Source organism: Musca domestica, unplaced genomic scaffold (genome assembly GCF_030504385.1).
Source record: "Musca domestica strain aabys unplaced genomic scaffold, Musca_domestica.polishedcontigs.V.1.1 63, whole genome shotgun sequence".
NCBI lineage: Eukaryota > Metazoa > Arthropoda > Insecta > Diptera > Muscidae > Musca > Musca domestica.
The window spans coordinates 982,992-996,557 of NW_026712370.1; the positions used below are offsets into that span (position 1 = coordinate 982,992).

The following is a 13,566-nucleotide window of genomic DNA, read 5'->3' on the forward strand; positions in this document are numbered from 1 at the left end:
TCAACTAGTTAAAACTACAAACACACACACATAGAGACACTGACAATAACAGCAAATGGTGGAGATGTTTATTGTTTGCAAAACAATTGTTTTATACATATACATACTCGTATATAAAAATGCTAGAGAGATAGGATATTGCCATTCTCATATCCTTTTAAGCGGTAGTTATCCGAACTATTTGAAAATGTTCTCGTTGTTGTTGCTGCTGCTGCTGTTGTTGTCGTCCAACAAGTTGCTATGTTTGCAGAAGAACAAAAACAACAATAAACAGACATTACCAGCAACCGTGCATGCAGTCATTATTTGAGAGTTAAAAGTTAAACAAGCGAACAACAACAAAACAGCCAGTCAACCAACCAGCCAGCATCCAAAGCAAATACTTGGCACAAATCGCACAAAAGATAAAAATGCTTTAACTAATTTCTTTTTTTTTTATTCTATACACAGACACACACATTTACATACAGATTACTTGTAGATATGTAGTTTATGTGAATGTGTGAGAGTTTGAGTATGTATTTGTAAATTAAGTTAAAACTGTTGTAAAACAAGTACTTGAAGCTTTAGACGTTCGTTATGTTTATCACAACTGTGTATGGTAGAGGGAGAGTATTTTACATTTGTATTGGCTTGGACTTAACTTTCATATTAAAGAATCGGAATCAGTGGATACGGCGTTATATAAGCCCGATCGAAGTTCTTTTTTGGCAAGATAGAAAATCTTTAGACATTGCTCATAGAGTCCGTTCCACAAAAAAAAAAAAAAAAAAAAAAAAAAGCGTTGCTTTTGATTTCTGGAGTTGCACTAAGTAAAAATCCAGTAGACCATAAAACGATGGTGAAAATCGAGACCACCAATTTTGAGGAAACGGAGCTATCTACTAGCTCTACCAGTCGAGGTTTGCAAATACATACACATACACTCAGCACGCGCCACCCAAGAACGCTTACCAAATGAGGTTTCTCGCTTCATTTTCAGCGCACAATGGCCACCAAAATCTCCAGATACCAATCCGTTGGACTATTGTGTCTGGAGTATTTTGGAAAGCAAGGCTCTAAAGGCTCTAAAAAAAACCAAATTGTCGATCACATCAAGCAAGCGCTTCGCCGGGATTGGGCCAAAATACCGCAGAGCAACATTCGGGCAGCGGGTGAGGGTTTCATTGGCCCTTTGAAGGCCATATTTCGTGCCAATGGCAGTTTTTTTTATCTCGCCCTGTATGTTGTTATGATATAATAACAACAGAGGTATTTTCACAGGGTTGCCATATTTTTATACCCTCCACATTAACTTTGTCATTCCGTTTGTAACATCCTTAAATATTCGTCGTAGACTCCATAATGAATATATTTTCATAATCAGCATAAAATTCTAAGTCGATTTAACGATGTCCGTCTGTCTGTCTGTCTGTTGAAATCACGATACAGCCCACATTATCTGACGTAGAGTGCCAAAATTTAGCAGAGCAATTTGTATTGTGTCTAGGATGGTTGGTATTGAAAATGAGATACATCAGTCCACGTTCTGGTATAGTCCCCATAAAACGGTACCTCCCGATATTCGGTATTTTGATGATTTATGCCACATTTTTTCACGGATTTGTCTGAAAATTGGTATTTGTAGGTCATAACGGGTCCCTGTGCGTGTGGCAAAAAGCATTGCATGTATAGGTCCACGTTTTGGTATAGCCCCCATATAAAGGTACCTCCCGATAATCGGTATTTTATTTTTTTGCCACATTTTTTCACGGATTTGTCTAAAAATTGGTATTTGTTGGTCATAATGGGTTCCAGCTCCGGTAACGAAACATTGCATGTATGGGTCCATGATTTGGTATAGCCCCCATATAACCGTACCTCCCGATATTCGGTATTTTGATAGCTTTTTCCCCCTTTTTTTACCCAATTTTGTCTGAAAATTGGTATTTGTGGGTCATAATGGGTGCTAGTTCGTGTGGCGAAACATTGTATGTATAGGTCCACGTTTTGATATAGTTCCCATATAACGGTACCTCCCAATATTCGGTATTTTTATGATTTTTGACACATTTTTTAAAGAATTTCTCTGAAAATTGGTAGTTGTAGATCATAATGGGTCCCAGTTCGTGTGGCGAGTCATTGTAATTATAGGTCCACGTTTTGGTATAGGCCCCATATAACGGTATCTCCCGATATTCGGTAATTTGATGATTTTTGCCACATTTTTTCACAGATTTGTCTGAAAATTGGTATTTGTAGGTCATAATGGGTTCTAGCTCCTTTGGCGAAACATTGTATGTGTAGGTCCCCGATTTGGTATAGCCCCCACATAACGATACCTCCCGATATTCGGCATTTTATTGGTTTTTGCCACATTTCTTTTAATGTTTCCTTTACCCTAAGGTGGAGGGTATTAAAATTTTGGCCATGCCGAACTTTATGTTTTTTTACTCTGTCTTGTTTTATTTTTGTACTTCTATGTCTTTTCTTAGGTTGTAGTACCCACTACAAACTTCGAATACGAAATTTGAAACAATTCGGATGAATTAAGTTGCCAAAATCATCGAAATACCGAATGTCGGAAGGTACTCCGTTATATGGGGACTAAACGAAGACATGTATCCACTACAAACTTCGAATACGATATTTTAAACAATTCGGGTGAAAGGTGGACCGACATGGCCCATTTACAAACATAACCTGCCCACTGGCAAAATACACATGTGTGCAAATTTTTAGCCTTCTATTTTAATTCGATCGAAAGATAGCGTTAGACAGACAGACGGATATCGCTAAGTTGTCTTAGAATTTTATGCTGATCCAAAATATATATACTTTGTAGGGTCTATCATGAATGTTTCGAGGACTAACAAACGGAATGAGTTTTCTATATTTCAACTATTTGGCTATGAAAACGAAGTCGTTTGTGGGTAATATAGACAAAAAGATTAGCTACAACTATTCTTTGATAGCACAGTGGACTTTTTTGTTCAGTGCAACTGCAGGATTCAGAAACGCAACGCGTCCATTAAATTTTTTCAAATCGCCTCACCCTAATGTATAAACATCTATATGCAACCAATGGATATTAAGTTTTCCACGTAACATCCAAACGTACCGATTCATATATTTCTGCCCTGCAACTAAAGCGCACACACATATGTTTTCCTATTCACTATATATATGTATTCACATGTCCAGAATGTGGATTTTAGATTTGAAGTCCTGCGTTTTGTTGTTATACTTTCCGTGAACAAAGTAACAATCGCATAAATGTTAACTAACTAATGCAATAAATGTACCCATGCACACATGTGTAGAACTGTCTGATTTTCACTTTGGAAAAAACGAGCACCCTTTATCCTCCCCACCATCTAGTTTTTGTAAAAATATCAGATAACGAGACAGCTACAAACAAATTCCCCTATGAACAAAAGTTTAACACTCATATATCCTCTCGACACATATATATGGAGAGACAGACATACAGGCGCATGGCTATATGGAGAGTACAACAACTAAATAAAATGAATGAATGGATGGATGGATGAGTAGTAAGTGAATAGTGAATGAATAAAAGTTGAATGTATGCAAAGATGTGGAACCACCACCACCACAACTACCGCTACACCATTACCAACACATTCATTGTTGGAACGGTGTTTTATTGTGCGCATCTAATGGGGAGAAAAAAAGTCCTTTTGTAACATTTATTTCTCGTTTTTGTCTGCTTGTTCTCCTGCTGTAGTTATTTTTATCACTGGACCCAAAAGCTAGTTAGCCATCATTGTAGATTTCTGCTGATGTTGTTGTTGCTATTGTCTTTAATACCTGAATTACACTTACAATTAGAATTGTAATAAAATAAACCCTTGTAACACAAAACAGGACACACTGAGTTCAGCTACTTTAGAATATTTTTATGTTAGACATTCGTTCTATTTGAGTGAGTCCTCTTTGGTCCCCTGTCTCTTCCCCATTGCTATTGAAATCACATCACAAAATGTGCTTCCATGGTTTGGGACCTTTGAATAGTTAAGTTAATTTAAAGTTATTGTTGTTCTAGTTGCCACTTAGCTTTGAAATCAGCAGAAAAATGGGGAGTGAGAGAGGAAGAGATTTTCAAAATGGCCATTATTTTAAGCAACTGGAAAACATTGTAGCACATTTTTTGACAATGAGTTCAGGTTCGTTAACAATACAACGAACAAATAGTTTACATGAAGTTTTGTTTCAATTTTTTATTTTTTTTGGATTTTTAAAACTTTATTAATAACTAATGGCTTAACGTAAGAGTACAATATAAAAGCTAAAAAGTTCATTGAAAATGTGCTATGAATTTTATATGGCATATTTTATATGCGATTCTGGAAAAAAACGAACTATTTATGAAGGTGAATTTTTAAATGAGGAAAGAAAACATTTTAAATATGTTCAATAGCTTTTTAAAGGTTAAATCGAATGTTGTAAAACAAAAATAATACAACAAATGAAATTTTAAATTATGCAAATGCATATGTGGTGTATGTGTTATGGCAGCACTTATACGAGCTGTAGTTTTATTTTGTATTTCAATAAGTTATCCAATTTCATATGGAGAGTTTTCAGTTTGTTTGTGGTGTAACTGGAGATATATATGTGTCGAAAGAGTGAACACACAACTCATACCAATTATTGGAAAAAATAAAGGCCACATTATTTTATGTAATTTGGCAAAAAAAAAGTTTTTACTGAAAATGGATAACATCGACCCATGTTAGCAACACCGTCCGATTTAAGGTGTTTTCAGGTTTTCAAATGTATAAGGAGAGATAACCTTAATGGTTAAATACAATATTGTAGAACAAAACATAAACAAGATATAAACTTATATTTAAAATTATTTAAATGCATACGTGGCGTATGAGTCATGGCAATGCTCATACAAACTGCGTCTTATTTGGTATTTTGGTAAATTATGCAATTTCATACGGAGAGTTTCTAATATGATTGTGGTGTAATTGTAGACACACATTTGTGGCGTATGAGTAATATCACAACTACAACGAACTATTAGTACTGAGGAATATGAGATATATGAGTAACATAAACACTGATTCGCATCATTATAATTTATATAATTATAAATATGATATGAACCCATGGAATACTAGATTTCTGGGTCCTAGCAAATGGAGTTTATTTTCCTAACTTTATATTATTAATGTTATATTATATATTATTTATTTTGTATAAGCCAATACTTTGCGAGAGCACCGTGACGTATGAATAACGACAGTACTTATACGTACATATGATTCACAAACCTAACTCTACAGTAAGAAGGGGAGTATTCGTTGGAGACCCCAAAAAGTATATCTATTTTGACCTGCCAAATCGCCTCAGTCATCACATAACAATACCTCCCCATTTAAGGCATCCCAATTGTATTTTATGTTCTACTTATAGTTTTTCTCCTTACTTCGGAGTTTTGAAATTTTTAGTCTGAATTTTTTAATGTGATGAGAGGATTAAAAATGTTCAGCTGCTCACAGTTTTATCTTATCTTTGCCCAATTTGAATGATTTTCAAATAGTTATACGATTCGCACTCCCTCGTATTATTGTGTTCTACACGTATGAGTTATGTCGTTACTTATACCACCCAGAGGGAATAAATGTATTTCTATATTTTAATGGACAATTTAAACTATTCGTAAGAAAGTGGGAAAAGAGGAGAACTTTTATTGTCTTCTTCCTTGCCTATGGTTCTAAAATTAGATTAAGAGTATGAGACACCTTTCAGATTTTATTGAAAACGGTTCACCTCTGTCCGAAGGCTCAAAATTCGACATTAATGGCCGAAACCCTCGTAGAACAAATTCAAAATTTAGTAGATTCTTAAATATCTATAAAATAATAATTTCATAAGAAAAAATGTATCTGAAGGTCGCCATAAATTAATAAAAATGTCAAATGTGTGAGTTTGATTTCCTGGACCGATTTTGATGAAAATTTTCTTGAAGGAAGCCCAATTATTTAATTTGTTTCCGAGAAAATAAAATTTAATTGGCCCGCTTAGCAACAGAGAAAAAATTCAGGTTGTTTTTTTAGTTCAACTTTGAATAACAATATTGCAACATTGTGTCATCCCTCGATACCGTGATACTGGTAACGTAGCCCGACGTCAAGGAAGTGGACGGAAGAAAACATCAACATCAGCAGAAATGGTTCGAAAAGTAAAAACGCGACTTGATCAAATCCCGCGTCGCAGTGGCAGAAAAATGGCTCGTGAGCTGAACATATCGCAATATTCCATTCGAAAAATATTGAAAAATGAGTTCGGGGTAAAGCCATTGGAATTCCAAAAAGTGCAAGAACTTATACCGCAACATAAAGAAAATAGTCTCAAAAGAGCTAAAGAGTTACAGATTCGGTTGGCCACCAGAACTCAAGCGCCGGCCATGGTGATGATGTGGGCCGCCATAACAGGCGATGGTCGCTCTGGCATTAGAATAAATGTCGAAAAATCGCAAAAATATTCTGGAGGTTGTATTAAAGCCTTGGGCACTCAAACATTTTGGCCGCAGACCTTGGGTATTCCAACAAGATTCAACACCATCGCACTCAGCACGCGCCATGGAATGGTTATAAAATGAGGCCCCTTGCTTCATTCCCAGCGCACAATGGCCACCAACGTCTCCGTATACCAATCCGTTGGACTATTGTGTCTGGAGTATTTTGGAAAGCAAGGTTGGCACTAAAAAATACCAAAGTGCCGATCACCTTAAGCAAGTGTTTCCCCGGGAATGGGCCAAAATACCGCAGAGCAACATTCGGACAGCGTGTGACGGTTTTATTGGCCGTTTGAAGGCCAAAGGTGACCAATTCGACTAATCAAAACTTATTCTAAAATTTGATACTACTTCCGAAATTTTTTGGTTTCTGCATTTTCAATTTTCATTTTGAGAAATATTTTTTGGGGGGGGCGTATAAGCAATGACTTTACACATACGCAGTAATGTGTCATTGCCTATTCTTAATATTGCTATAATTAACTAGAATTTTGGCAGGATAGATATAAAGATTGTCATCAATCCCGAAAAAAATCTGAAAATGTTAAAATGTAAGTAACAAGTGCACACGGAAGATCAGGAATGAATCGAAAAAGGGTACATTTGAGTATGAGTAGTGTTAGTGCTTGTACGACCCATAGCAAAAATTATGAGCAAGGGTATGTTCAGCGAGGCTCATAAACAAGGCTAAAAATTTATTAAAAAAATTGGACCTTTGGGGAAGGGAAGGAGAAAATATTTGATCCTCTAATCCATAAAATCGGATTCATAAAATCTTCTAATGGCTAAAAATTCAAATTCGAAAAAAATAATTACAACATTACACGTTAAGATAAGTTCGGGAAAATTGGAAGGAATTTTTCCATAAAATGACATACGATGCTGTAGAGTTTTTTTTTTCAAACTAGAAATTAACCCTTTCAGTGTCAATGAAAATTTTTATCGAGATAAAAATCTGAAATTCCGTACTAATTTACTAAAATGTGCTCAGAAATTCGAAAACGAAACTAATAGAATAGAACTGCAATATTTTTAAATAGCGTACGTGTCTGTTATTAAAAAATATCAAAAATAACGGTTCGTAAGAAAAACAAAAAATGGCAAAGAAAGAGAGTACTTTTAAATGTCAAATATATTTGACAAAAACACTGAAAGGGTTAATGGCATTCAATGGCTGGCAACTCATATTCGCAGTAATTATTTGCAAAAAGAGCACTGCGTTCCACTTTAGGAATACTTAGGAAATTAAAAAATACGATCATTTTTTTGTTTAATGATAAGAGGTAAATAACAGTTTTGAGGTATTGTTTTTTGTTTTAAAAAATCGGTAAAGTTCTAAAAAAATAAGCAAAATCCTCTTTTATTTCTTTTTCTTCTTTTTAAAAAGGAAATATCATTCATTTTCAACTTTTAATGGCCATCAATTTATAAACGAGAAATGAAAAAGAGAAAAAAAAAACAACCCACGAAAACATTAAGAGCAAACTACTAAAGTATTTAATGTAAATGCTTATCATCACACCAACAAAAATAACAATTGTTTATGGAATATGCAACAGCAACAAGGAGAAGAAACAGGCAAAAAACGAATTGTGTTCACAATATGTTTTACACTCTTAGTTGATTGTTTTTCCCCACGATGCTGTTTAAATAATTTATTTAACACTGGAATTGATTTCGATATTGTTAAGGCGGATGTACTTCGTTGTTCTTTTTTTTTGCTGGTCTTTGTTTTCCGCAGTTGTTTTTTTTCTTTTGGAGTACGGTTTTTCCAATGTTTGCATTCTCTTATTTGCCTTGCCTTGCATGGCACAGCTCAGCTATCCGACAAAGTTGTTCAAGTGCAAATTTTATGGAGCAATAATATTTTTTAAATATTAATCGCTTCATTTTGGCAGAAAGAGGATTTTGAAAAATATTTTATAGTTTTTTTTTTTGTTGCTCGCTTTTAAGAATGGTTTATATTTTAAGCAGCTTAAAACTAAGTAAATGAAATGTATTTTTTGTGTCTTCTTTTCACTGGAATAACTAGAATATAATTCTTTCCATTTCTTGCTTTGCAGTTATAATTTTTTTTAAGTTCTCTATACAAAAGGATACTTAAGGAAATTAATAAAATATCAATAATTTGGTTTTATGGTATGCAAAACTAAAAAAAGAAATAAAACTTAAAAAAATGAGAGCAATGATATCACAGGATTGTTTTCTTATTCAAAAGAAAAAAAGGAGAAAAAAGGATTTAAAGTAGTCCATAATAGTATATGTATGAAAAAATATGCTAGCCATGATAATCAAAAATCTACATGTATCTTTAGAGTAAATCGATTATGGTTTTAGTTTTGGTTTGTTTCTATTCTTTTTTGTTTTCATTTCTTTCTGGTCTTTCTAAATTAAATAAAACCAACAAAAAAGTAATAAATTTCATGTGCAGACGTACCAAAGAGGGTAAATAGAGCATCAGGCGTGACCATCTACAGAAAAAAGAGAGAAAAATAGAGATTTAGTTAGCCAGAGTTGATGTAAAAAATTAAAAAACAAAATATAAATATAAAAAAGAGGAAAATTCTTAAAGTTATGTTTTTCTCTAGGTATTTTTCAGGTAAAGTAAGTCAATTTCAGAGAGTTTGGAAAATATAGGGGAAAATGAAAATTGTTGAAATTGACTCACTGTACCCCAGTGTGTTTTCATAGAACAAAAAAAATCCCTTACTCATAAAATAAATGTATGTTAAGTCATATGGCAAAAAATGGCCAATGATATTAACAAATGACTGGCCATAAGAGATAAACGAATGCCCGCAACACAAAGACTTAACCATAAACAAGATGTGTCAAGTAATTTTCCCAAGATCAATTCATTTACATGCTCAAATTGTAAACCATTACTTGTGCGTATAAGTAATGACGACACTCATACGCAGCATGGTGTCATTGCAATTTAATTTTATGTTAATTTTCGTTGGAAACATTCTTTGTGAAAGACAAGATATTTTTATGGGAATTTTTTTAAGGACTTTAAACATTTTTTAATGAATCTTGGATATTCAAAGTTTTTTTTGAAGAATTATCACAGGAATAATTAAGGATATTTAAAAAAGCTCAATCATGGACTTTTAGATATTTTCGAGGGAATCTTGAATATTCAAAGTTCTGTTTTTTTTTTTTTTTTTTTAATAGTAATCATAGGATTAATTTAGGATGTGTTAAAAATCTCAATCGTAGATTTTTAAGTATATATTACTATCATAGAAATAATAATTTTCAAATAAAGCTCAGTTGTGGATTTTTAAAAAAATGTTTTGAAGGGGTTTTTCGGTAAATAATAAGAGTTATAAATTATGAAGTTTTAGTTTTTTTTGTTATAAGAAATATATAAAATAACTGTACAAAAATTTTGGAGTTTTAAGTATACGTTTTAGGGCCTATCAGAGAAGTAATGCAGCATCTTTCCAAAGAAACCTCAGTTGCCGATTTAAAAATGTTGTTTGAAGGGTGTACAAGTAATGGCATTACCCATACGCAGCACGGTATCAGCGTTGAAATATCGGAGTTTTCTAAGGATATTTGCAGAGATATAGTCCCAATTGTTTTAAGAATATTTTTTTATCTATCATATAAATAATCTTAGAATGTATAATTGGTGTCAAAGGTGAAGTTTTAAAAATATCCTTTTCAAGGATGAATAAGTAAAGAAACTTCTCATGCGAAGGACGGTTATGTCCTTGGTCTGAGAAATTTTCTCTCTTTGGGATGGAATTAATTTTCAATTTTTGGGACAAATTATATTTGGAAAACTATAAACAAAATTATCGTGGAGTAGAAATAACAATTTTAGGGGAGCTATATTCGTGGATATTAAAGTATATTTTTTTAAGGAAGTATAAGTAAAGATACTACGCATATGCAGCATGGTGACATTGTTATTTCTTGATAGGCTCATTTTTTCCGCACGTGTTGAATATTTCAGAGATTTTTTTTTTTTTGAAGAACAATTATAGAGACTATCAGAAAAAAATTCTCTCTTTGGGATGAAATTAATTCTCAATTTTTCGGATATATTTTATTAAGAGGACTATACAAAATTTATCGTGGATTAGACATAACATTTTTAGGGGAGCTATATTCGTGGATATTAAAGTAATTTTTTAAGGACGTAACGTAACGACGCTACGCATAACTAGCATGGTGACATTGTTTTTCTTGATACGCTATTTTTTTCTGCATGTGTTGAATATTTCAGAGGATTTTTTTTTTGAAGGACAATTATAGGGACTATCATAGAAATAATCCTGAATTTATTAATGTAGGCTTATCAATTCTTAGAAATATAATACATAATAATAAATGACACTACTAATAGCTAGGATACTGGCATACTTTATTTCATATATCCAGAATAAATTGTGGTGTCATCCTGTGTTTTTTTTTGCCGTAGAAGCTAAATATTTCAGAGGAAAATTTTACAGGGACAACTCGTTCCAGAGAACGCTTCGTTCTAGATACTTTTCAAAAATTACACTGAATTTTGAAGAGCATTATTTTCACCCTATATTTTTCAAGATTATTTTTTTGAGGACTATCAGATAAATAATCCTAGATTTTTATAAAAAATGGAGGTGGTATAAGTAATGATACTCTTCATATGCATACTTTATTCTTGAAATATGAAGTTCTTTCTATTAAGGTGGAATAGGAGGTACATTTAAAAATTGCCGCCGATTTTGAAAGAAAATTTTGATGGAGAGTAATATTGGCGAATTTTTTAAATTATTATTTCAAGACTTTTTAAATTGTTTTAGAATATTTTTTTGAGGACTGCCAGAGGAATTGTCTTGGATATTTTAACAAACCAAATCGTGTGTTTATTAAATGTTTACTTGAAGGACTATCCAGATTATTACCGTGGTATTTGTCAGCATATTTTTCAGGACGGTCAAAACCATACATATGGATTTTTAAAAAAACAATTTTAAGGGTTGTCATGGCCACACTCGTATGTTTTTTTTTAACATTTATAAGAATTAAAGCCTAAATCCTATATTAAAAAGATATATATTAAAATATTGAACTAAACAATAGAAAGTGTTTTAAGGACAGCTATATTCGCAGATTGTTAAGAATATTATGTTAAGACATTTTATGTTTTTTTATGAAAATCTTTGAAGATTTTTTGGCAAAACGAAATCGTTGTTTTTTTTTAATATTATTTTGAAGGACTATCAAGTTCATAATCGTAGATTTTGGTTTTTAGGATTGTCAAAGTCCTTGTGGAATTTTAAGTTCCCAATCGTGGGCTTTTTTTAGAATATTTCAAATGACTATCTAAATTAAAATCCCGAATTCTCCAAGAATATTTTTAAAGGACTATAAACATTTAATCAGAGAAATATTTTTTTAAGGGCTCATTAGTGGATTTTCAAAGACTATTTTTAAAGAATATGAAACATGTGATCGTGGATTTAAAAAAAATGTTTCAAAAAACAACAATTGTGAACTTTTTTAAAAATATTTTAAGGATATTCAAACATATAATTATGAAATTTAAATGATTTTTAAGAGTATCAGTAATTTTTGAAACTCATTATTGGAAAGCTATTTTTATACTCACTGAGATTTTCTAATGGGCGTAGGAGAATTGTCATTACGTACATCAATAATTGAAACGTATAAAATATGCGGAGCGCATGACATGAAAGAATCAATATTGATTTCTTAAAATCAGCATTCTCGACAAAAATATCTCCCTATACTTGGAGCGTATGAGTGTTGCCATTACTTATACCCAACAATGCAATATTAAAAAACTTCAAATTTTACAGCAATAATTGAATTGATCTAGGAAACTTGATTGAAAATTAATTTTTGTAATTAAACACCTTTTTTTCGCGGCACAAAGTTTGCCTCATTGTGTGCAATGTTAATTACACGGGAGCAGGCAAACTTATTTTTCGTTTATTAAATAATTACAAAAAAAGCCCATGAATAAATTGACATTGTGAAACTCAGAGAAAAAGTGAGAAATAAATATAGCATGAAATTTGAAATGTTCGATTGATGGTATATAGTTTGGCCAAAGCAAAACAAAAAAACAAACGAAAAAAATGGAATGATGAAATTAAATTCAATTAGAAATGTGAGAAAAATAAAAATGAAATGCATACACACGTCGCTATATGAAGTTAAATTAAAAATTATAATTTTTTTCTCGATATAATTGAAAGTTGCAACAAATTTATAGGATATTTAATTTTTTTGTATGTTAAATAATTTTTTATTTTTTACAAATAGTTTGTAATTTTTAAAAGTTTATGAGTTGTTTATACTCCATAGCTAATAATATTTTTAATTAATTGATAACAATACGGATAGGGTTTTTGAGGAAATTTGTAAATGCTTTACACTGTTTGAAATACAGTTTGCGTATAAATATTGAGTAAGTATACAAAACAAATTGTAAATTAAAAAAATGATAAATAAATAAAAAAAAAAAAAATAAAATAAATAAATATTTTGCTCACAATTGTCCGAAAAAATTTATTTATTTTTCGTAAATTTCGAGAAAGCGTAAAAACTAACCAAAGATTTTTTTATGACGACAGAACCAGAACATGGTTCATGGCCTCAGCAGAATACGCAGACTTATTAGCAACAGTGTAAATAGCTACTTAATAATCGATAGAAAAAATATTTCATTTTATTTTGTTAAAAATATACTAAAAAGATTACTATTATTTATTATTACGAGGATTTGTATCTAAAAATACGACATTACTTTAAAAATTAACAATAATTTATATTTCAAAATGCTGTTTTGTACTAACCTCCTCATTTAGATTTGAAACAAGCAAGACATTCGAGAAACCACGCAATGCAGGAGCAGCTGTCTGGAGGGCGCCACTGTTGGCCAGGGCAAAGGCGCCTAGATTTGGTATGCCGCTGCTGTAGCCACCGGCCAATGGTGTGCCGATGCCCAATGCAAATGGTGGCAACACTCCGGGTGCACCAAGACCATTCACTGTTTACATTGTTGT

At 32.2% G+C, this 13,566-nt stretch overlaps 1 protein-coding gene across 1 annotated transcript in view; it reads right to left on the reverse strand.

Annotated features, from left to right (window-relative positions):
• LOC101895736 (polypyrimidine tract-binding protein 2) overlaps positions 1-13,566 on the reverse strand; it is a gene marked incomplete in the record, with an annotated part of 250,861 nt that overhangs the window by 25,288 nt on the left and 212,007 nt on the right. Inside the window, 2 exon segments of the mRNA XM_059129652.1 lie at positions 8,973-9,006; positions 13,357-13,550. Coding sequence (XP_058985635.1) covers positions 8,973-9,006; positions 13,357-13,550 — 228 coding nt within the window.